The 26,529-nt window shown below is 37.3% G+C and overlaps 1 protein-coding gene across 2 annotated transcripts in view; it reads left to right on the forward strand.

The window, feature by feature from the left end:
• The window catches only part of Gbe1 (1,4-alpha-glucan branching enzyme 1), a 275,110-nt gene extending 253,158 nt beyond the window's left edge, over nt 1-21,952 (forward strand). For both annotated transcript variants that reach the window (XM_055594620.1, XM_055594627.1), the window contains exons 15-16: nt 11,630-11,747; nt 21,228-21,952. In XM_055594620.1, the coding sequence (XP_055450595.1) occupies nt 11,630-11,747; nt 21,228-21,284 (175 nt within the window). In that variant the 3' untranslated portion in view covers nt 21,285-21,952. The remainder of the gene's footprint in view (nt 1-11,629; nt 11,748-21,227) is intronic.
• Nucleotides 21,953-26,529: the final 4,577 nt, after the last annotated feature.

Genomic DNA, 26,529 nt, shown 5'->3' on the forward strand with positions numbered 1-26,529 from the left:
GGTACTCTTGGCACCATTGTCAGTGATTGGTAGATAATGTGAGTTTTTTTCCCCAGGCTTCCTAGTCTGTGTCTTTGGATTATTTATTGTTTTTATGCCATTAACATGTTATAAAAATCTCTGTGGTTTTATGTTTAACTTTGAAATCTGAGAATATGATGGCTTCAACTGTGTTCTTATTTCTCAGGTTAAAATTGTGTATTCCAGATATTCTGTGGATTCATATACATGTTAAGATTTTTTTAATATTTTATGAGAAGGACTGTTGATGGGGATTACATTGCAGGTACTTATTGCTTTGGGTAGTATGAACATTTAGTAGTGTTAATTCTAATTAATAGGCACAGGCTATCTATCCAATGTGATCATTTTATTTCCTGAGTATGGCATAATTTACTATGGAAGTACTTTGGCTTCTGTGGTTACAGTTGAATTATACGATAATGCTTTCTCCAAATGTCATGATAACCACAAGACAAAACCAGAAAATCTGGTGGAAAAATGATAAAGTAATTAAAGATTTTCCTGTAAGGACAGTACAGTGTAAGGACATCCACTGTTCCTTATCCATCTGCAATACAGTGAAGGAATTTTCTATTAGGGAATAAAAACAAATGTCATCTAGAGTAAGTGTCTTTATGCCTAAATATATTGTGAAGTATATTACATCACAACATTACTGCAAGGAATAAAACTACATATGCAAATATCAAGATATGGTACACGGAAAACTCTAGTCTCTTCACAGAAAAATAAAAATATTAGAATTAATAAACCAATTTCATAAAAGTAAATTATCAAAATTCAAACACCAGTCAGTTGCAGCTGTACTTTAAAAATGTATTCTTGAAAATTTTAAGAAAACCATGCTATTTAAAGAAATAGACAAAGAAAGATATTTTGGAATAAGCTAACTAGTTTTAAAATATTTTAAACAATATAATATCTTTAAAAACATAATTAATATATTCAGTTTTTAAAGCTAAGGTTATTTCAGCTTCATATATGGACTTCAAAGTACCAACGTTTTCATTTATATTATGAGAGGGCAAAGGGGCTTGAGGTTCAGTGTTCCTGTTAAACACAGCAGAGTTTTCTTATGAAGAGGTAAGGGCAATAGTCCTGGTCTCAGCAGCTCTCTTTGTAAGCACTTGTTCATATTCTTCCTTAGCTGTAGAAGTTAAGGTATCCATGTTGCCCACACATTACTGTTTTTCACTTACGTGTTCAGGGCCTCACTTAGTATCTCTATTGTGTGTAATTTAAGAGAACTAAATAATACATATTTTGCTTTATGAGATAATAGTTTTGTCTATAGAGAATTTTTCACAGTGATTTCTGCCTGCTGGCTGTCCCAGTAAAGCTATCTAAAGAAAATGCAGGTAGAGCCACATACAGCTCTGGTTGAAATCTCATCATAATCAAGTAACCTAAATGAGACTCATGTTTATTAAATAAGTATGAAAATAATTTAAAATGTGTAGAAAACTTGATTCAAAATATGCCAGAATTTTGACTGATTTAAATTTCTGTAAATCATCTATTTGACAATCAGAGCTAAAATACAGATTTTTATTATGAATGACAAAACATATTTTTCAGAAGTAACATAACAGCTTACTCCTATCTCAGAGATTTATATTTTTTTACTCATTCTGTCTAATAAGATTATGGTTGTACTAAAGTTTAAATTATTATATCAAATGTAAAATACCCAAGGAAATAATTTATAAAACTCACAAATGTGTGTTAATTTATACATACATGGATAAACTTTCTTACTTTTAAAATATACATGTGAGTTTTACTTAAAAAATTTGACTCCACAAATGAGTATGGTATAGTCATAGGCTGTGTTCCAAATAAGTTCTCAGTAATCACTGGGGTGATGAGTCATTTGTGTGTACGCCTGCTCCTGCACACATTTCAAACCTTCACACTTCTTCACCAGAGTTTATGTTAACTAGCTCAGCCCTGGCTCAATCAGTTTCCCCTAGCATTAAGTAAGATCTCATTACCTGTATCCTTGAAAGGTAAAAATGAAAGATTAATGTATTTCTATGTCACTTCACATAATAAAACATGATAGTTATAGTATCAGAGGTACAGTGATGAATTTTAACATTTTTAAGTATTTTAATGTTTGCACACTTTAAAATAGAATGATAGAAATATAGCATCAAAGTGTACATTCTGGCCCCACTTACTCAAAAAAAAACATGTGATTTTCTTTAGTCTTTTTGATATTTTGTGCTTACATTGAAATATTAACGAGAAAGCTAACCAATCAAGCTGATGAAGATCTTTAACTTGTCATGTCTTTAATAAACTTACGATCATTTGTCCCCATCAACTAAGAATTATGTAACATGTCTTAGATCCAAGGCTCATATAAATCAGTTTTTTTATGAGATTAATTGCTTCCCATTAACATGTACCTGTTTAACTATTATATGTTATCTCAAAAGGATATCTGTTACAAATCTATTTTAAAGGTTATAAAATACTTTTAAACATTGAAGCATTAAAGATAATGAAGCAAAATTTTTAAAGAATGCTTCTTCATATAAATATAAAATTTTAATTCAGTACCATGAGAGAGGAAAAGCCAGGTTGGTGTCTTATGACAAAAGCAGAAGGAAATTCTATAAAGGTGACTTATTCACTTGATTTAATTGCCTCAGAGGCCTACTGCCTGTGTCTGCTAACTTAGGCCTAGTCCACTGTACTGCCTTTCAACTACTGAATCCACCAGACTGACTGAACATCATTGAGCCATGTTTATGCCTCTGTCTCCTAAGTGTTGGGATTGAAGGCATGTACCACACACCTGGACATACGCTTTTCCTTACCTGAAACTTGCTCTATACCAGGGTGGTCTCGAACTCAGAGATCTGCTTTTGTCTGTCTCCTGAGATTAAAATGGCATGTTTGTATTCCAGCCAGAGTAGCCATGTTGCTGGATTAAAATTCCTCTACAATTTTTTTTTAAACATGTAAGCCAAACAAGCATTGATTGAAAATGTGAATCGAGAAAATATCATTCTGAGTGAGTTATCCCAGAAGGAGAAAGACACACATGGTATATACTCACTTATATAGACCTATAAGATATGATAAACATAATGAAATCTATACACCTAAAGAAGATAAACAAGAAAGAAGACCCAGGGTAAGATGATCAATCCTCACTTAGAAAGACAAATGGGATGGACATTGGACGTAGGAGAAAACAAGTAACAGGACAGGAGCCTATCCCAGAGGGTCTCAGAAAGACTCTATCTAGCAGTGTATCAAAGCAGATATTAAGACTCATAAGCAAACCTTCGGCAGAGTGCAGGGAATCATATGAAAGAAGGGGGAGTTAGTATGACGTGGAGAGGATAGGAGCTCCACAAGGACCAAATATATCTGGGCACAAAGGTCTTTTCGGAGACTGACACCGCACCAAGGACCATGTATGGATATAACCTAGAACCTCTGCTTGGATGTAGCCCGTGGTAGCTCAGTAACCAATTGGTTTTCCCTAGTAAGGGTAACAGGGACTATTTCTGACAGGAACTCAATGGCAGGCTCTTTGACCTCCCAACCTCCCAAGGGAGAAGCAGTCCTGCTAGGCCACAGAAGAGGACTTTGCATCCAGTCCTGAAAATACCTGATAAAACAGGGTCAGATGAAAGGGGAGGAGGTCCTCCCAATCAGTGGACTTGGAAAGGGGCAGGGAGGAGATGAGGGAGGGAGGTTGGGATTGGGAGGGAATGAGGGAGCGGGATACAGCTGGGATACAGAGTTAATAAAATGTAACTAATAAGAAAAATAAAAATAAGTTACTACAAAAAAAAATGTGAATCCAAGGAGGAATTGAAAGAAGATAATGAAAGGATGTGCTCACAAATAATAACCTAGTTCCTCAATAACAAGAGAATAAATAAAGACAGAAACGTCATACAGAAATTGTGTCAAATACTGAGAAAGAATAAATACATAGTAAATTTAAAACTTATAGTAGCTTAAAAAATCAGAGCAAGAAAGTAGAGGGTTATGTTTAGTTTTAGATATGAATGGTTGGAATAGGCTTTTCAAAAAAGATTCATTTTTTAAAAAGTTAAAGAGAATTTTCCATTTTAAAAAATTTAAAGTTTTAAATATATAATTTTCAAAATGCTGTGCATGCTGATTGATAAAACTTTAGTGTATAAATTTTTATTTATTTATTTATTTTTCATTTTTTTTTAATTTTATTTTTCTTTTTAATTACATTTTGTTAACTGTGTCCCAGCTGTATCCCGCTCCCTCATTCCCTCCCCAACCCCGCACTCCCTCCCTGGTCTCCTCCCTGCCCCTTTCCAAGTCCACTGATAGGGGAGGAACTCCTCCCCTTTCATTTGACCCTGTTTTATCAGGTATCTTCAGGGCTGGCTGCAAAGTCCTCCTCTGTGGCCTAACAGACACATCAAGAAAACCCTTAGATTCTAGATAGAGTGAAGATGTTAGAGGAGAATAGCCATATTGTGAAGAGTTGGCTAAATTGGTGACAAACATAAGGTGAAGTAGAGTAGGCTAGGTTTTACAGTCTCTGTCTTCTGATAGAGCAGTCTGCAATGTCTGCCTATAATAACTGTAGCCACCTCAAAGAGCAAGTTTAGCAGCTTCCCTGTGCTATAGAGCCTGCCCAAGCACTCGAGTAGATTGCTTCAGTTAATCTCTGCAGTAATCTCTGATTTCTTACCTAAGTTGTGAAGGAGAAACTGAGGTCCATGGAAGTTAAGTAAAGCTCAGAGATACAGAAAGCAGTGGACAGAGGTGACATCAGAGCAGGGTGTTGGATACCACAGAGTGTTTATGAGTGCCGCCTCCTGACCTGGGCTGTCTGAACTGGCTATGGCAATGTACCTCACTGTTACTAATCGTTTGGTCTTCAGAAACTTTCAAGCTCTCAATCATTTTTTGTAGTTAGATATATATGCATCCAACTTTGTTGCTGGCTTTTAGGTATAAGCTTAGAGCAAGTGTGCTTGGGGGAAAGTACATAGGCAGAAGGCCTGTTCACAGTTGCTGATTGGCTCATTGGTGCTTGGGTGCAAGTGCATCCAGAGGCCAGAGGTTAACGCAGGAATTTGTCAGCCCACTTCTCAATCTCATTACTCTTGTAAGGGTCTCTCATTAAACCTGGAGCTTGCCTTTTTGGCTAGGTACCCATCTAGGGAGTCCCTGGGTGGATCTCTGTGCCAGAGGCACTGGCATATCAGAGTCATGCTACCACATGACTATACACACACACACACACACACACACACACACACACACATATATATATATATAGTTTATTTTTTTATTCACTTACAGTCTGATCCCATGCTCCTCTCTCCTCTCCTCCCGGTCCCCACTCTTCCTCCATTCCCTTCCCTTTCTTCTCCGAGGTTGCTCCCCATGAGCATCAACCGACCCTGCTACATCACATGACAGCAGGAGATAGCAGATCTTGCCTAGAAAGCTGGCTAGAAAGCTTTCTCACTGAGCCACTTTCCCAACTTTGGTAAAGTATTTCTCTACAGTCAAAATCAAAATTAGCTTTTATTTCAAAAGCATGAAATGGTTTTAACGTTTTAGTGTGTGTGTGTGTGTGTGTGTGTGTGTGTGTGTATGCATAGTACATACTGATTTTGATAATAAGGTTTCTGATCTATACTCAAAAATAACCTGGTATTTTTCTTTTTTGTTTTTAAATAATTTGCCATGCTTCCTTAGCTAGCTGAACTTATAAGTATGTAGATGATGATGGTACAGATAGAATTTTTCTGGAGAGAACGTAGGCCAGGACTGTGGGAACTTCTGTTGTGGTCATATTTCTCCTTTCTCGAGCTACTGAAATGCAGTGACTTTGTTTAGTTTGAGCTACATAATCTTCCACAATAAGGAAACATTGCTAAATAGGTTAGCCAGAAATATTCCCTCAAGTATTTAGAACATTTTTTTTCTATTTGCTTACAGTATTGTGTAGTCCTCAGTATTTTATATTGTTATTCAATCTGCTATTTACTGATGTGTGTTCTTAAACATAATCAAGAATAAACTAAAAATTTGCATGAGAATGCCTTTCACAAAGCATATTTATCCGTTAATTAACATGGTAGATAATGACATTTGAGCAAGACATCCTCTGAGCTTGCTTTATTGATATGCACGCCGCACCGTATATCCAGAAACATATAAGTAAGGCATCGATCTTACAGGGATTGCAGTTTATTTTGTAGACTAACACTAGAAAGCTTTTGTTGATGAAAGAAGCACACCCCAGCTTAGAATGGGAATACACTTGTGTTTGGCACGTAATTAACTCTGTGGTTGTCATTTAAACTTTTGATGAAGACATTGTTCTCAGACATGAACGCCTATGTCGCTCTTGCATGGAGATGTTGCCTCTTTCTAGGACTCCACAATTAGTTTGAGCCAATAAGACTAAGAAAGTATTCCCTAAAGAAAAGTTGCAGTTTTGATTTATTATATTTTAAAATATTGAATGTATGTAGACATAAATTTTCCATTTGTATTTTATATACTTATTCTAAATTCATTTTAGAAATTATAGGCCATTGGAGAACTTTTCATTGAGGTCTGAGAGAGAAAATACTAAATGCTTACTTTATGAAAAGAAATGTGATTATACATGTCACATTGTCATTAATGGTTTCAAAAGAAATTAAAATATCAACAATCTATTGTAAGAATTAATTCTGAAAAAAGAAATAAGAATAGAAAAGCTTAACTCAAGTCTGTATTCACATACACCACCCCACACAGACAGACACATGCATGACACACACCAATAATCTTTACTGTCTCTGCGTTATGAAAGAGACCAAACACATCAAGTAAAGTTGTAGTTTCTAGTGATTTTGTGCAAAATGTAATGGAACTCATCAAACAATGAGTGGACAGACCTGGTTCAGATGTTATCTAGCTTGGTTGGAGTATCAGTCTCAGAAAGACCCCTGTGCCAAGATTTTTTCGGCCTGTTGCTCTCCTTGTGGAGCTCCTGTTCCCATGTTATATAGCTATTACCTTAGATTTTATGGATTGTGAGTGTCAATAGATAAAGTTCAATTGTGAAATGTAAAAGGAGAACATATATTTGAACATAATGGGTACTCATCTTTAGACTATTGAAATCCTAAAACCTTCCTTACTTCCCACCACCTGTTCACACTCTACCAAGCAGACATTTCGTTTCTCATGGTTACTTTAAGTATAGTGGATCTGAGAGTCTTTTATACTGCTTTACACTCTTGGGGGTAGAGTCTGATTCCTGACATCATTCAACTCCCCGGAGTTGTTATAATTAACATCAAATGAGTGTGTGGATTAATGAATTAGATAGGAAGACAATAGATTTTGAATTAACGTTGTATTATATTTTTCTCATATCTTCATTTGGGATGTGTTTTACAAGGAATAGCACAACAATGATTCATTTCTCTTTACTAAAGATATATAAAATTCTTGTCTTAAACTGATGGATTTCTTACACTTGATGATATATGGTAACTGACTAGCTCTGCCATCTTTATGGTCATCTAGTCATTGGAGGACCCTCCCCTCTCTGTCACTCAATTAGAAATCTCAAGGGTTGTACCTTACAATAAATTCCTTCAGTTTTCTCAGTGGGAGTGAAGTGAGTTCAGCACTGAATGATATAAATGATGGCACTTCTTACATCAAAATGCTCACACTTTGAACAGATACTTTATCAAGTGTCTGAGCAAACACAGCAGCTTTTGAAGTATTTGAAGAGCCATTCAATTTGAGAGTCTTCATGCCTTCACTGTTCTTTAATCTTATTAGTGGAGGCCTCCTTCAGAATAGGCTCTTCCTTGGTTTAAATTTAAGGACATAGATTATAAAATAATGCTTAAAACTTCTTATCTACTTCAACCTGTTGATAGATATATCAAATACTTAGGAAGCTCTTGAATTTAAAATAAGAAGTCATAATATTTTAAAATACTATCCAAATTGGTAGGAACCTATTTCATCTCTTTTTTTAATAGAAAAGAAAAATCCCTATTTAAAATTTTATTACTGTTCTTATTACATTTTCCAACATTAAACAAAGAAAAAATTGTTTCAGCGTTTTGTTGTTGTTTTTCACAAGTGAATGAGAATGGATTTTAAAACTAACACAGTAAACTTCTGAAAACCGATGTTGGAAGCATCTGTCTTTTAAGTTTAAGTGTACTAACTTAGATGGTTACCACTTATGACCTTTCTTAATTCCTCAAGTGGTCTCTTGCTTGTTTGTGCTTGGAAGCTCAACCCTAGAATTGAGTGAGAAACAGCATTCACCAGCATTTTACTTGAATCACCCGTAAATGGTATAACCAGCTCCAGAGAAGGGGGTAATTAGTCCTTCCTTTGATTCGGCTTAGCACCCAGACCTACCATTTACCTAGTTGTTTGTTGTAGTCAGCACTATGCTCCCCTTCCACTTTTCTTTTCACAAATTTTGCACCCGCCTCCTTGTTTTTCAGTTGTATTTTGTGTACCTCTAAATCCTTGAATGCTTATGTTTGTCAGAGCCTTGGACATTGTTACTGGTTTCCCAGATTTGCTTTTTCACCTCACCTTTCTACCTTTATACTTTATTTTAGGTTGAATTTCTTGATGGTCAAACCATGTTTAGTAATAAGTTTTCATCAGGACCAGACTTAGTCCACAAATTACATATTAATATCTTAGTCCAGCCTCAGTTCTCTTTTCTATACAGACTGTCAATTCTCCCTTTTCTCTTTGACTGACTGACTCTCTCTCTCTCTCTGTGTGTGTGTGTGTGTCTGTCTCTCTTTCTTTGTGTGTGTGTGTCCTTGCATGTCTTTTTCTCTACTCACAGACATGCATATGCATGATTAGTCTCCCACTACAGGATGTGAATTATGTATAAAGTAAGTCTATCTTGGTGATTGCTGTATCTTTCATGCTGTCTTACACATTTTATATAAGCAGCAAGTGAATGAGAGGGTAAAAATTTATTCTCTGTTTTTTTCTAATGTAAAATCTTACTATTTGCAGCTTAACACCTGCTAGTGAGCCGGGATTGTTCTGAATATCTGTTTAAATGGTTTGTTGAGAACACCTTAGAAGAGGGCAGTTCTTCTGGTGTGTGGTGGTTGCTGTGGACAGTTGCAGCCTGTGGATATGTCCTGACTAGTTAGCTTTAATTGGAAATCCATTAAGAAAGTAGTTTAAAATAAGTTAAAATTATCTGAGTTGCACTTTTTCAAAATAGATTCCTTGTAATTTTGAAAGAGATTTTGAGAGAGATCAAGGGAATACTTGAATAAGAGAATATTTAAGATAAGCAAATGATGGCAGCTGCTCCAGTAAGCTTCTCATGAGGTCTCTGGCCAAATTTTTAGCAAAGCCCTTTAAAGGCAAAGCTTCCTGATGTTTGAATAACATGTCATAGCAAATACAACAATAAAATGACTTCCCAACCTTTATCTTTAATGTTTCACTTTATAAAAACTTCTGAATTTTACTACTATATTTCCTCAAAAAATCTACTGTGTTCCCCAGGTGATAAAGACATTGATCTGGGTTGTTAGCAAAGTGGGCGCAGAGAAGTTTTTCCTTAAAAATTTGAGAATAGAAAAACTCTAAATGATATTTGAAACTTCTGTGTCTTTTTAAGAATCTTTTCCTCTATGACTACAAGTTACATACATAAAGAGAAGACTACACCTATTTTCAATGTGATGCTCCTTTTCAGTGTTAAAAAGAAATATGCTTTTGTATGGCTACGGTTCTTTCTGTATCATTGATTATGAAAATATATAGACAAGGGTGCATTGTTGAATTTTTCAACAAATTAGCATTGTAACCCCCCCCCAAAAAAAAAGAAACCAATTCTGTGTTCAGACAATGACTAATGCATATGGATCCTCTGACGCTTAAAAATAATACATCTGTCCACACAGGGAGACCCTTACGATACACCTACCATTTGGTAGTTACTAATCCACAAGATGAGAGCTATTGATGTTGAGGACATGCTTGCTGTTCATTGCCTTCATCAAAATTCATGTTGCTAACTAATAATTTGTTGATCATTTAATTCTGTAGTCATGAAAAATGTATTCTGGGAGCATTATTCTCCAAATTGTGACCTTTTAGACATAAATCCATGTGTTTGATAAACTAAAGTGAAGATCAGAACTAAACTTTATTTTGGTCATCTCTTGGTGCTTCATTTATTTATTGTGTCTATAGTAATGTTTACCAACTATATTTCACCATAAAATTTACTTGTAAGCTTAAGTTATTTCAGCCACATTGAGTTTAGAATGCACTTGTAATTTCTAGCCCAGAAAATATCATTTGAATCCTCCCACCTCTACCTCCTTTGAGCATGCTAGCACCCCAGTTCTTAGTATCAGTGTGAATCTGAGCAGACTGACCTGGATTGACCTAGACAGAGGCACTACTTCCAGCAAATTTCCTGTGGTGTGTCCATCTGCATCTCTGACCCAGACCAAGGTTTCCAAAGGATGAAAATGATAGGCCATTGATCATTGTTCATATCCATGATTCTTAGGATCTTTTTACTGTATGAAAAATGTAAAAATGTTCTTGGTACTGAAGAATTATGTGCCGGGGAAAGAAAACTAAAATACCTTTGTTTTATCTTTATTCAGCATAAGGCTGGGGGACGGGGGGAACTCTAAGTAGAGAGGTATTTACTTCTCTATTTTAATGTGCAATTTCTAGACTTTTCAGTTAATAAAACAGCCTTTGCTTATCTTCCTTAAGTATACTCATGTTGATAACTCAGTGTAAACGTGAGTCTGAGAGGACACTGGGCTAACCTGCTGGAGAGCCTCTTTAATTTTTCGTAATGCAATAGAGGAATTGTCTATTGAGTCATAGCAGATTCCATGATTGCCACACTAGTGGCAATGGCAGTGCATGTACCTGTTTGTACTATATTAATAGCCATGTATTGTCTAGAAACCAAGAAGTTGGGGTAAGGCTGCTCCTGGAAATGTTCCAGCCGTCCTTTTTTCATGTCACTGTTTGTCTGTCCCTCTGGTATTCAGATTCTAAAAAGCTCCATGAATTTAAAGATGAGGAAGGAATAAAAATTTCTTCCAAATGAGGATCAAGCAGAAGTCCAATCCATGCATGTATACATGTGTCTATGCATTTTATCATACATTAAAGCATTTGAAAGACAGATGTAACTAACAAGATAATTCTCACAGTGGTATATCACAGTATATATTAAGTGTATCCCTTGTGGATTTTCTAGGTAGAACTGTTCCCATTGAGCCCTGTTTCTCTTCAGTGAGGAGCAGAATGTTGCACCGAGGATAGGTTGCTTACAAAGCCCAGGGAATTCTCATAGGTAGGGACTCCGATAATGCCAGGTTGCATGATGTCTCTGGATAAAATGTATGAAAGACCCAGTGCATGTCGAGTGTGACGGTAGATCTAGAAGCTCTTTCACACAGGAGAAACTCTGCCATGTTGAGAAGGAACAATTTCACAGCACAAATCATGGTTTAACATTTAGAGTGTATTTATAATGTCTCCATCCACTCCTGTAGTGTTGTGAATTCCTTAAGGGTTGTACATTCAAAATTGTGCTAGATTCCGATGCAGCGGAGTATGGAGGACACCAGAGACTGGACCACAATACCGACTACTTTGCGGAAGCTTTTGAACATAATGGGCGCCCATATTCTCTTTTGGTAAGTATGATTCTTTAGATGCTTTTTTTTTTTTTGTATACTAACTTACTTCTTCATTTTTGTAGTTATGGTTTTGTTCAAAGACACAATTCTTTAAATATTAACATGAGGTGGAGCTAAAAGGTAGGGAAAGCATAAAAGTGTGGTGAGAGACACTGGGTCTTAGGAATAGCAACACTGAAAGATATTTGGGTACAATTGGAAATATATTGATAGAATTTGAAGACATTTCTGTGGGCTTGAGAGGACAGGTTTGCTTTGTTTGTTTGTTTCCAATTACAACCATGTCTATTCTTTATAAAAACAATTTAATTATTGCTTTCTATGCAGTATATTTCATTAAATGGATGTCTACATTATTGTCTATTTAATGAAGTTTAATTTAAAACATCTTGAAGAAGTAAATGATTTATATCCTTTCTGTCATCTAATAAATTGAGGACTGAATACTTTGTAACTATAAATTCTCTTGATTATTCTTGTAACTGAGAAGAGCCCTTTATCATATGAGTTTTGTGGCACGGTAATGTTGAAACAGATGATAGGATGTTGCCTTCAAATATTCAGTTTCCATTCTTAGAAGATGTAGAGTTTAGCAACATTTTAGACTAAGAGTGATTCATTTAATTTATGGCCATATGGTAGGCTCAGGTTACATATAAATCATATTTTCTTTCCTTTTGCTTTTCCTGGCTGATCATATGCCGCCATTCTGTTTCCCCTCTCTGCTCTGTGTGTGTGTGTGTGTGTGTATGTATATATATGTATATATCTCTGTCAAATTTCCATTCTTCTCTTTCATTATGAGAGGTATTATGTTATATTCATGACATCAAGAAATATTTAATAAATGTGTGGATACGTCATAGAAAGTAGGCAGATTTTTAAAAATTATTCACTTTTCAAGAAGTTCGAAAGTTAAGTATTAAAAACTGCATGGTGCCACTGGGTTCCATTTTTATACTATACCCTACCACTTGAAGTTGCAGAAGTCCCTCATTTAAGTATTATATATATTCCAGATGGAGTGGATCAGCCATAAAATAAGTGGAAAGACTGCATCAATGGCAGTTGAGTTGGGATGTAAACATGTTGGCCAAGCAGACTCAGCTGTTGTTCTGTGGGTGTATGTGAGTGTGTTAATGGCTCTGGTGGGTACAGAGAGAGGGTGTGCACATGGTTAAAAGAGAAGGCTCACAGGTAGCATCAGATCCCACTTTTGAAGAACTAAGGCTATAACCTGTTAGGGCGTTCAGTTTTGACATGTGCAATAAGACTGATAAAAATAATTCCATAAGTGAGGAAATTACCTAAAAGATGTGGAATAAGACTCCTGAGGCATTCAGGGAGGTGATTTAGCTCACGAGGAGGAACTTGAGTAGCAGCAGCCTGTCTCGGTAAAACTGAACTTCATCCACTCAAATTCTTTTGTTGATAGACTTATGAAAGGTTCCTGTATCTCAACAGAATTTTGCTATGGAGAGCCTCTGTTGCTACAGTGAATTGATGACAAAATATCATAGGAGAGACCTGGATTCCAGTGCCCTATTGCTTTAAGCATTGAGTAATTTAACTTGTCCACGTGCTGTCCTCATCTGTAAATGAGGACATGCAGTGCTATCCGCTCTGAGGCAAGAGGTTCTTAGGAAGCAGAATCCCATTAACAAAGCCAAGCTTTCCAAAAACTGCAAAATGTCCTCATCCTTGGCTTTAAGTCCTTAGGGTCATGTATTTAAACACTGCACCCTAGGTGTCATTTGATGATGATGATGATGATGATGATGATGATGATGATGATTTTGAGACAGGGTTTCTCTCTGTAGCCTTGGCTTTCTTGAACTCACTTTGTAGACATGGATGGTCTCAAACTCACCGAGATCAGCCTGTCTCTGCCTCCCTGAGTGCTGGGATTTGCACCACCATGCCCAGCCATTTTAATACCCTGAACATATCAAGACATTAAGTGCTTTTAGAATGCTTGGTTACAAAAACTTTCTCCCAAGTTGGAAAAAGTGATTTTCAAGCACTCTTACTCATAGGCGTAAATAAGCAATACTTTGCCATCCAGTCATTTTTTCAGGAGAGAAAAAATTTTTTTAAGATTTATTTATTTGTTTGTTTATACAATATTCTGCCTGCCAGAAGAGGGCACCAGATAACATCATAGATGGTTATGAGCCACCATGTGGTTTCTGGGAATTGAACTCAGGACCTTTGTAAGAACAACCAATGCTATTAACCTCCGAGCCATGTCTCCAGCTCCAAGAGAAAAATTTTTATGACATAATTGAAATCCAGTCAACATGCCAGTGGTGGAGGCAACCAGGTTACTTTTCAAGCACTAACTGAAGTGATCTCAGAGACATGAAACAGCCTCTGAATTAGCAGATTGAATGGAGACTGTCCCTTCCCCCTTGGTCTCAGTGATATACCACGAACGAGCACAGAGGAAAGAAAAAGGTCCTAAGGACTATGCACAAAAGAGCTATGATCTATCATAGTCAGGAAGGTGATGGGAGCCTGCTTCCCTCACAGCAGTGTCTGTTTCTCAGAGACCACTGGTGCTTTAGAAATCTCTGCTCTCCAAGTTCAGGTTCCAGATAAACTGATCACTGGAAGGAGTCCAAGAAAACAAGTTTCTTCTTGCCAATTATTCTGTTAAGCAGTGAGGGTAAAGGGCAGGGGACAGGAAATTACGTAAACAAAAGCATCTGTTACAGGAATGCCTCATTAAAGTCAAACTCCTTCGTAAACTGATTTGTGAGCGCTGGAATCCAATCAAGTGCTTGAAAGTGACCCTCGGTGCACCACGGCTCATACAATCACCAACGAGATCACCTCTGTGCCCCGCAGTCCCCGAGTAATGAAAGGGAAACTAACTATAACTTTCCCTCATTCCGTGAAATTTCTGCTCATCATAACTGGTTCACAGCATTTGCTGAAGCTTAATGTGCAAGCTCAGTAATCCAGGGGATCTGCTGAGTAGGTGTCAAATCTGCTTTCAAAGACAGCAACAAACAGAGCTCAGAGGAATCCTAAAATACACCTGCATCCTGCAGCATCAGCGGGTCCTGGCCCGGCTCTGTCTGCGACGGAGACACCACCACTGAAAGGCCGTGGGAAAGTCCAGGCACCTCATGGCTGCTGAAGTAGTGGGGCTGCACTCCTCTAGCCAGCTGTGTTGATGGTTTGGGATGCCCCATTGTAGCATAATCTCTTCTCTGCATTCTAGCTTCTGACATAGGAGCTGGTTTGTTAACCTGTGTGTTAACTGGCACATGTTGGGTGCACAGACTCCCGTTCCCTTCTCCGGCTCACAAACTCCAGTCCCGTAGCTTAAAGGAGAGCACAGAGGCTATAAGGCCATGTGAGCTGTGCTTCTTTCCAGCCACAGAGGCCAGGGCAGTAGAGGTGATGTGACTGAAGCAGGAGGCCTGGCATTAATTACCATTTTAGCTTGGCTCCTTCTCAACACATGGTTTGTTCCTATTCAAAATGCGGGATTTTCAAGGGTTTTGGCTTACATGAGGTGCGTTTTCTATTGTCTCTCTTTGATAAATATTGAAAATACAAATTAACAGTCATAACATGCCTTTGGCACTACCTATAGATATGTTTACTTATTTAAAAAAAAAAGCCCTCAATTCTTCGAGTTTAGTTTCCTTAATATTTCTGAATTAATATGCACTATATATAATTATATAATAATTTATAGTAATTGAATTAACAAATATAACTTAATTATAATATTATGATATATGTTACTTTTGACTCTTCATACAAAATGACAGCTAATTACATTTTTCTTAAAAAGTACTTTGTAAACTCACACCCGTATATGAAATTTAAAATTACCTTAGCAGTCACTTATTAACAGAAAAATATCAATTATAAAAAAACGTCTGCCTCCCCTATCAGTGGACTTGGGGAGTGGCATGCATGCAGAAAGGGGAGGGAGGGTGGGATCGGCAGGGGAGGAGGGAGGGGCTTATGGGGGGATACAAAATGAATAAAGTGTAATTAATAAAAAATTAAAAAATAAAAAAAAAATAAGAGTGAAAGAATGAACAAGAAAACAAACAAACAAACAAACAAACAAAAAACGTCTGATCTTTTTTCAGTGAAGAATATTTGTATCCCACCAATATTATATCTGAATGGGCTGTTGCCAAATTTAGCACTTTCTAATATATTTTTAAATGCCCTGTGTAGCATTATGTCTTTGCATTTTAAAATGTTGTGCTTTTCAAAATTACGTGACTAACTTTGCAACTCATTTATGATCCTAAAGAAAAAGAACAGGGCCGGGCTGACATAACGGATCACCATGTGACCAGGTAGTTTTGAGCCACACTAGCAGTCACTGTAGCCATGAAGACTTTTTGGAATAGCCAAAATGGTAGGCAGATTTGCATACATTTGACACTCCGTAAGTGATTGGAATGCTGCTTGCTTTGGACCAGGTTATCCTGACTATGGCTAGACAGTGAAGTTCAGGGACGTATATTACATTGTCTCCTGTGTTGCTTTTTTGGGGGCCCTCACTGTAGTAGGTGTAAGGCTGAAAATCTAATCAAATATGTTTTACAATACATACGTCCTAAAACATAAATGCTAAATCTTTTCTGTATGTGTGTACCAAGATGGAAATTATATTTAAACATATCTAAACATTTATGTATAAATCTGCTTCTGTCTGTGTCTCCCCTCTTGCCGTACAAATCAGGCCATTTTGGAATTTAAATAGTGAAAAATGAAATACAGACTATACTTATACATTAAGGTTCAGGGGCCCAAGATTGTTCGCATTTCTAATGATCTCATCATAAGGATTAACACTGATTATGTTCAGCCTGTAGCATAATTGGCAATCATTTTCTAACCACTAAGAAAATTGGTTTATATACAAAGAAACCACATAGAGACTAAAACTCAAAATTTCATAAACAGAGAAGATAAAAACCGTTAGCTTGTGGAAGTTTTTAAATTCTGCTTATAGCACAAAGGCTCCAGAACAGCATTGAGGTAACAGTCCACCAAAACCTGTAGGGATATAATGTTGCTGTTAAAGATACGACATGGTTACCAACTGAAGGGTTTTGAACAGGTACTGTTGTGAGACTGGAATTGAGGCCATAAAGTTCCTTACACAACAATGGTCAGCATCATTTAGTAAGAATTCTCATAATATTTTTAATCACGTAATGCTAAAGTGGAAAAGTCAATGCATATATTGCAAATGTGAAATTCTTATTTCTCTGGTTTGCAATTCTTAAATTTGAACTAGCTAAAATTACCAAAAAGAAGTCTTCTTAAACATGATAGTTGTTATTTATATTCCATTAATTCCATTAATATATCACTATGAAGATAGGAATCAAACAGTAGCTACCATAATTGCCTAGAATCCAAATATGAGACTGAGTGGACCTCTTCTGATACATCCCTGTGCTGCACTCTGAGAAGAACTGATCATTATTCAAACCCAGCCTGATTAATGCGTCTCATTGCAACTTCTTCAGGAGACTTGAATTTCCAGATTCCCCATGCCACTGTTATGTGACAATATTTTCTTAGGATGATTTTCTTAAATTTTTATTTTTATATTAATTACAGTTCATTCACTTTGTATCTCAACTGTAGCCCCTTCCCTCATTCCCTCCCAATCCCACCCTCCCTTCCTTTTCTCCTCCCATGCCCCTCTCCAAGTCCACCAATAGAGGAGGTTCCCTCCCCTTCTGTCTGACCCTAGCTTATCCAGTCTCATATGAACTGGCTGCATTGTCCTCCTCTGTGGCATGACAAGGCTGCTCCCCCATCAGGGGGAAGTGGTCAAAGAGCTAGCCACTGAGTTAATGTCAGACACAGTCTCTGTTCCCCTTACTAGGAACCCACTTAGATACTGAGCTACCATGGGCTACATCTGAGCAGGGGTTCTAGGTTATATCCATGAATGGTCTTTGGAGTATGAGTTTCAGAAAAGACCCATGTGCCAAGATTTTTTGGGTTCTGTTGTTCTCTGTGTGGATCTCCTGTCCTCTCCAGGTTTTACTATCTCCCCCTTCTTTCCTAAGATTCCCTGCACACTATTCAAAAATTTGTTTATGAGTCTCATTATCTGCTTTTTTTTTTTTTTTTTTTCATTATCTGCTTTTATACAATGCTGGGTAGAGCTTTTCAGAGACCCTCCGTGGTAGGCTTCTGTCCTCTCAGGATGATGTTAATGGAGAAAAATGTGAAATGTCTGTTTTCTGGTGGTATGTCAAAATTTAAATTGCTCTTTGATATAAGATGGCTTGTGGCAGAATCTCCTGTCTTACCTAGTTAGACTCAGTAACTACGTTTATAACATATGGACTACAATGCCATAAGACATTTGCCCTTTGGAGGGACAGACTGCTATCTAAATTTGTATCATGGGTGCTTAGTGAGGAAATGAACATACCAGACTGTCGGTCCCTTTTGTTTTCTTCTCTTTGCCTTAGCAGGTTTCTTTTATCATCATCATCATCATCATCATCATCATCATCATCATCATCATCATCATCATCATCATTATCATCATCATCATCATCATCATTTCTTACAATTTATTCAAGTTGTATCCCAGCTATAGCCACCTCCCTCAATCCCTCCCAATCCTATCCTCCCTCCCTCTTCTCCTCCCATGCCCCTCCCTCAGTCTACTGATAGGGGAGGTCCTCCTCCCTTTCTATTTGACCCTAGTCTATCAGGTCTCATCAGGAGTGGCTGCATTGTCTTCCTCTGTGGCCTGCCAAAGCTGCACCCCCTCCCCCAGGGGGAGGTAATCAGACAGCCACTGAGTGGCTGAGAAAGACCCTGCTCCCTTACTAGGGACCCCCTTGGAGACTGAGTCTGCAGGCTACACCTGAACCTGGGTTTTATGTCCTCTCCATGCATGGTCTTTGGAGTATCAGTCCTTGCAAGGGTTTGCAGGGCTCAGTATTTTTGGCTCTGTTGGTCTCTTTTTGAAGCTCCTGTTTTCTCCAGGTTGTTCTATCTTCCCCTTCTTTCATAAGATTCCCTGCACTCTGCCCAAAATGTGGCTATGAGTCTCAGCATCTGGCTTTGATGCCTCGATCAGTAGAGTCTTTCAGAGGCCCTCTGTGGAAGGCTCCTGTCCTGTTCCCTATTTTCTCCTGCTTCCGATATTTATTGCGTTTGTTCTTCTGAATGAGAATTGAGCAACTTCCCTAGGGTCTTCCTTGTTTAGCTTCTTAAGGAGTATAGATTTAAGTATGTTTATCCTGTATTATATAGCTAATATCCACTTATGAGTGAGTATATACCATGTGTGTCTTTCTGCTTCTGGGTTAACTCACTCAAGATGATCTTTTCTAGTTCCCAACATTTACCTCCAAATTTCATGATTTCCTTGTTTTTAATAGCTGAGTAGTATTCCATTGTGTAAATGTACCACACTTTCTGTATCCATTCCTCATTGAGGGACATCTAGGTTGTTTCTTTTGTCTGTGGCCTCATTGTAGAAGTTTGCCATCCATTGATTTGGAGTAGTCCATGGAGTAGTCTTCCCTTATTTGTGGATATGTCTAGCTTCCCTTTGTTGAAATAATTTCCTACATCTTACCTTACATATCTGTGTCTTAGCCAAAAAAAATGAAATGAATTGAAATGAAATGAATGGATGAAATGAAGAGATAAAATGAATTGCAGTAGCAGTTACATTGTAATATGGTTTAAAAATAAATTTAGCCATTAATATAATGTGTAAATTATAGGTCAAAATATTTTGGCATTGGAATACTTGGTTCCCCACCTGTAATTACTACAGAAATGTGATATTTATCTTTTTCAATATACTTGATTGCTAATCAGATTGTGACACCTGCCTAAACAGTGACTATTGGTATTTGTGAAATTTTTATCAGATGAATATTATTTTCCAAATCACTGTTACATTTAAGGGAAGATTAGAAAAACTGGCCTCTAGCCATTGCTTTCATAGAATAATTTTATTTAAATGACACCTTTTAAAATGGACTGTGTTTTAATGTTTAAAGCTACTAGCTCCTTTGATCTGTCTGACTTCTTTGGAAGCATAGCTGGAACTTTTTACTGTCCAATCTCTTAGACAAAAATAGTGAGGCCATTGGCAAAGTTAAGATGCATTTGACATTATTTTAGTTTTCTTCATAAAACCATGCTTTTATGGTTTTGGTTGTAAACTGTAAGAAACATTTTTAAAATTCTGTTGAGTGTTCATGTAGAGATAAAATAACTGAATATGGTAAAATATTACCAAAGAGGTGGAAAAAGGTCTCACAATGGCATCAGTAATCTGTAATACCATTTATTATTTACATTGCTATAACTTAAGTATTTTATATCGAAAATAAATCAATAAATAAAACAATGTTATGAAGATTGTTTTATGAGCAGCTACATTAGAGGGCCTTTTGGAAGTGTGAATATAGCAGCCTAGCATTGCTCCTCCAAATACTTACCTATTTTTTAATGCAGACATTAAATGCATCAGGACCCAGCCTTCCTAACATAGTTCAATATCTGTGAGAAATCAAGAGGTATTTAACCCCTCCCTCCCTAAAGCACCTGGTCAGGAAGGAAGAATAGATATCTGGGAAAGGAGGAAAAAAAAAAAAAGAATTGAAACAAAAAAAAAAATCACAAATTGTGTGAAAGTCAGGAGCCAAATGGCCACTGTGACTTAAGTGAAGTGGAGAACATTCCATATCTGGGATTGCCCTGGGAAAATCTTGCCGTAGGGTTAGGGAATGTAAAGTCCTGAGAACTATAGGAACCAGAGAAGCAAAGAGTGTAAAGGATAAGATTCATTCTAGAAGAGATTCAGAAGAGCCTAAAGACGCCTGTAGAGGGAGGCTGTGATAGAGCTCATATCGGAGAGGAGCATGGAAACGGTGTGTCCTACCTCAGAGAAAGGTCCTTTATTTTGTTTATTTATCTGTTTATCATCATTGTCATCATCGTCATCATCACCATCATCATCATTATTGGGTTAACTTGAAACAAGGCCTGATAAAATTATGTTACATTCCAGTTTTTATTCTTTGACTTTACTTAGAAATGGTAAGATTATATAGTGTCTTAGTGAAGAAGTATGTTCTTTTGAGTACCCAATTGTTGCACTTAGTCATCGAATCACTACAACCCTGTGAACTGCATGCAACTCTTGTGTAGCACCTAATAGTGAAATGTGGCTTAAGGGAGCCGTTTACCTCATTCCTGTGAGGAAATGCATCTTTTGTAAATAGTTTGGAGCCCTCTAGTGGTTATTGTTGGAATAGCTTTAGATTGGTGCCCAAACTGTTGAAAACTGAGAGCCTTCAGATGTCTGGTGGAATCAGAAGAATCACTGTAACCTTCGTCACATGCGAGACTGCATGATGCCTGCGTCACTTTGATGTTATGACAGCATGTCCAGCATTTCTTTCACTTACAGCGGTGTGCTTGCGTTGACAGGTGTACATTCCAAGCCGAGTGGCGCTCATCCTTCAGAACATGGATCTGCCAAACTGAGGAGACCTGACCTCAGCCCATCTCACGCAGATGCATTGGCTGATTCGTCAGAGTGTTGATGATGTGTAAGCTTTGCAAAATACGGCTGTCTAGCCAAAACATCAGGCGGAAATTCAGTGTTGGATCATGCAAATATATAAAGTTGCTATATGAAGTAGATGGGAAGGATGTGCTTAAAATATTAGCAATGTTTATTTCAAAGCTATCCAAGAAATTAAGATTTGCAAATGAAGTGTAGCATAGAATAATTTTTAAATGTTACTTTACTGGCAAGCTGTTTGGTTCTTTAATTTCAAATCTGAATTATTCATCAGGTACGATTATTATTGCTGTAGTAATTTTTGTGAGATGAATATGTGGTGGCCTTATTTGTTCTAGTACCTATGGGTCTGAATTAGGAGTTACTGAGTTTGCTTCTCTGTTGTTTTTTTCTCAAATTGTGTTTAGAAATAATGAATTAAATATGTAGCAGAAATATAAAAATAAGAATCATATGAAAGAAAATGTAAAATTCTTATCTTTGTTTCGTTTTCCATTGTTTTATCTTATAATCTGTTAATACACTGTTTCATTAGATACTGATGTTTTGGTCTTCTGGAGACTTGAAATGGTAATTTTAGCATTTCAGAAAATGTTTTTCATTTCAATCAATAAAAAAATTTGCCTAATTGCATTGGCTAATGTGCATTTTGTTGTGCTATTATAAGGAATGATTTATTTGCAATAAATATTAGTGTGCTTTATCTCAACTCTGATCCGTTCTCCATGTAGATCCATATGTATATGATTGGCCAGGCAACTAGTAAGTTTTCTTTTCAGGGGAAGCATTGTGTAACTTAAAATCATGTTAATCTGGGCCCTAGAGAGATGGCTGAGTGGCCTAGAGCACCATGAAAGTAGGAAGATCTGTGTTCAGAGGTTGGGGAGATGGTTCAATGGTTAGGAACACAGACTGTCCCTGTAGAGTGTAGTTCCCAGCACCCATACTGGGTAGCTCACAACTGCCTGTGACTCCAGCTACAGCATTTCCAGTATCATTTTCTGGCCTCCAGGAATAAACAAACTCACATGTATATACTCACATGTAAGCACCAACACATAATTAAAAGTAAAAATAAAATATTTAACAAAAGAGGATATAAGTTCAAATCCCTAGCACTTACATTAAAGCTAGGAATGACTGTATATGCCTATAGGCCCAGCTTTGAGGAAAGATCACAGGCACATAGGAGCTTGCTGGCTAGCTATCCTTGGCAAAATAGTTGGCCTCATTAAATGAGAGACCCTGTCTCAAAAGATAAGGTGAAGGATGATAGAGGAAGACTCCTACAATTGTCTTCTGGCTTTTATATACATGATAATAGATATACTACCATGTACCTTAACGATCCCTATACAAGTGTACATAATCAACACACTTACACTATTAAAAGAAAATAATTTTGCCGAGTTCTCTTCCACTTTAATTCAGCACCTTTAGCGGCTGCATTGAATACCTCAGGCCAGTGGTATACTGCAAAAACCTGTTTTTTGAGTTTCAAATTATTGGTGTACAATTTATGCATAACAATTATTATGCATTCATGAAAAATGAGTTGTCCTTTTTCATTTTTATCAGTACTAATTCTTGTTCTTTATTTTGTCTTAACTTGGGTTATTCATAATTAGTAAGAAGTGCTTGGAAATGGGGGAAAGGGAGTAAATGTCTGGATGGCATTCACAAAAAGCAGTATTATACTTTAGGATTTTTTTTTAAAGTAGTAATGAATAAGTAACAGACTTGCTTTTGCAGCTAAGCCTGTGTATGAGGCATCATTTTTGAGTAAAGCCTTGGAGATCTAGGTTTAAAACATATCATTTGTCTTCACTTGCACACACAATAGGATATTAGATTGGTTTCCTAAGACTCCGCATGGCCAGGTGATAGTGGTTCACACAGGGAAACTTGCCTGAAGCCATCTGGCACTCCTCCTTTTATACACGTGCGTTAGTGTCTGCGTTGCCATAGTTTGTGTTCTGTGCTTGTTAGTGATAATAACATGATGTGCAGCTATGACTTCCCTGTACTACTATAAAATTCATTACCATTGTCTTGGTTGGGTATAAAGAAAGATGACTTTTTTTTTGGTCAGGAAGTGTGTGTGTGTGTGTGTGTGTGTGTGTGTGTGTGTGTGTGTGTATGTTTTGTATGTGTATGCACACATGTTGCAGTGTGGATGTACATTCATGTGTGTGAATGTGAAGGCTAGACTATAACCTTGCATCTGTTTCATCCAATGCCACCGTTTGTTGATACAGGATCTGTCACCAAGTGGGCTAGACTGGCTGGCCAGTGAATCCCAGGGATTTATGTGTATCTGCCTTCGCAAAGCACAGGACACCATGCCCATAGATCAGGTCCTCTTCTTTTGCAAAGCAGGCACATTAAAAACTGAGTCATGTTGTTTGCAGACGGTGTTGTTTGTTTGTGACACAATACATTATTACTGTTAAAACCCATCTTCTTTCACCACGTGCTTGTGGAAAAGTTCGAATGACCAAAGTAATTAGAGCTACGCTTCCTCCTTGTGGAAAAGTTTGAATGACCAGAGCAATTAATAATTACAGTTCCTCCTTATCCATTACAGCACACAGTGTGATGTTAGATTTTATCAGTCTCTGCTATTGCTCCATTGTCCACTGACCCAGCATACCAAGAACAGCTTTGAATATACGTGGCTGGGTGAGATTATTAAACATAAAAACGCTAGAGAAAAAAGCGTTCAAGCTGAATATAATTTCCTTTTCTCTGTCTTGGTAGAGCTGGTCATAGAGGAGCGGGCGATAGTGTAGTTTATTTCTGTAGATCTTTATTTGTTGGGTCACTGGCATTACTATCTTTCTTTTTATTGGCTTAATGTGTCCAAAATTCACAACAGACAGGTATAGAATTTCACACTTCATGCCTGGAAATGCTTTTTTCTATGGTGTGCTTGTTACTAACATAAAAAACGAGACTAACCTGTCTTTGTTAACTTCCAAAATGCATAGTTTTGCCCTTTTAGCTTTTTATATCCTAGAAAATAGAAATGACCTCATATTTATTTGCACCTTGTCCTCATGTTAGCAAATGACTCCTAGCAATCACTCCACTATCCAAAGCAAAATTTATTCCTGATGTTAGTAATGCATAATGTTTTGGTTTGATATTATCCTGCTCAGGAATGGCCATGGTTTTAACAGCCAAAAAAGACATTGTAAATATTTTCTTACCGTGTTTCTCACTCTGTACCACTGTCTCTCTGAGGGTCGATACCTCTCATATTCCCTTATCTATAAATCCGATGTCTCACACACTGCCCTTAGCCTACCTGTTCATCTCTAACATAAAATGAGAGATTTAGTCACCACCTTCCGCAGGTTCTCAAGAAGTAACCAGTGACAACAAATTGACTTTTTTCATGGCAACTGTAAAAGAGTGCAAGCCTCCCCCCCCGCCCCGACTCAGGCACTTCCTTAACAGTATCAATTCAACATGTGTCACCCATCAGGGTTATAGCCATTGCTATGCGGATCAGACAGGAGGATGTCTGAATACAAAGCCTATTCTTCAAACAATACACAAGCAAGTGCAGACAGATCAGGGAGGAAGCGTTGAAAGGTAATGTGTTTTTCTCTCCCTCAGCTCTCAGCTTTGGGGCAGATATCTTTTCACCGCTTCTGGTCCTGCAGCCATTGAATCTGGCCATCAAAGCAAGGTAAAATAGCTTTGCTATTGCTCTTTCTGTGTAGAATGAACCAGGACAGATAAACTGGATAGAAAGCAAAACAGCGAAGCAGCCTCATGGCTGGCCTAGTGCCTCACACATCATTTCTTTTTGCCTACTTTGAGTCATGCCCTGAACTTGAGTTCTTTAGACAGCTGGAGTTCATTTATCTATTCCTTATAAGGGGACAAGCACTGAGCTATGAACTTTGTGAGGCAGAATATTCTGATGAAAGAAAATAGAAATCTCAGGCACAGCCAATGTTATGTCCTTTATTCAGTAGAGTTCATTTATCATTCACTGTGCATTGGAATTGAAATGTAGATAAATTTTCTTACTAAAGCCAGCCTTTAGGGAGGTAAAAAAATCAAATGAACTCCCTACTAATTTTCCTGCTCTATTATCTTATTAATGATGACTTGTAGAGAATTGAAGAGAAACATATATACTTTACGGCAAAATTTCTTAATTGGTAGTGTAGGTATTAAAATATGGTAGCTTTAAGGGGTGTTTTTTTCTTCTATAATTTAAAACTTTATATTGGCCTTAACTTGACACAAACTATTCAGTATAAACAATGTTTATGTACATGAAAAAGGCACTTTGTGGTACACATGCTCTTGTGAAAGAGTATTCTTGAAGTTTGTTTTTAATCCATGTTTCTTGTCATTTCTGATGGACTAGGGAGAAGGCTAACCATCTTGTGCACTTTCCCAGACGTGTGACACAATGATCCAGATATCTGAATTCAAGTCATAACCATAGTTGTACTTAATGGAGTACTTGTAGGCCCGGAGACTTAGAACAAATGCTCTGGTCTGGTAGCCCTGACAGGCTAGTATCAGTGATTCATCCCAACATGCCAACGAAAGAAATGGCAAGTGCTGTTGATAAGCAGAAAGAAGAAATGTAATCAATTTAGACACACTCTGCAGTATGGATGGAGGTCTCCAGTGACCCCAAGTCTATCTTTGGAGCACTGACCTGAGATTTAGGTTTAAATAGAGAAAGAATCGAATCAAGGGCTGTGAGATATGTATAGCCAAGTATTACAGTACAGCCTGCTTATGGAAATCGATGGACAGTATAAACTGAATATTAAGGGAAATAGCTTGTCTCCTCCAGTGGGATTACAGCATCCAGTTGTTGAGACTCTGACCTTTCCCTTTTCCCTTTCTGCTCACAGCCTAAAATAAACTCCTGAGAAGAGAAATGCATCTTAAGAATGCTCCAAAAGAGCCCACACTCAGAGAGCTGAGTCTGTCATGTTTTAGACTGGAAGGTCATACTCTCTTTAGAAACATTCGTCCCTAAATGCATATTTACTAACTCAATATCAACTTCTTACATGCATGGAGAAACATCAATTTTTGCTCTCCAATCTTGCCAGTTATGTTGTATTTACAGTAACACTTACAAAAATTCAACAAGAGCTAGCATGCCAAATTACTTTGCCATTAAACAATACAAGTCAATTGATAAGGGTTCAAATTATATGC

The sequence above is a fragment of the Psammomys obesus genome, unplaced genomic scaffold, assembly GCF_907164565.1.
Source record: "Psammomys obesus unplaced genomic scaffold, mPsaObe1.curated_primary_1811, whole genome shotgun sequence".
Lineage (NCBI taxonomy): Eukaryota > Metazoa > Chordata > Mammalia > Rodentia > Muridae > Psammomys > Psammomys obesus.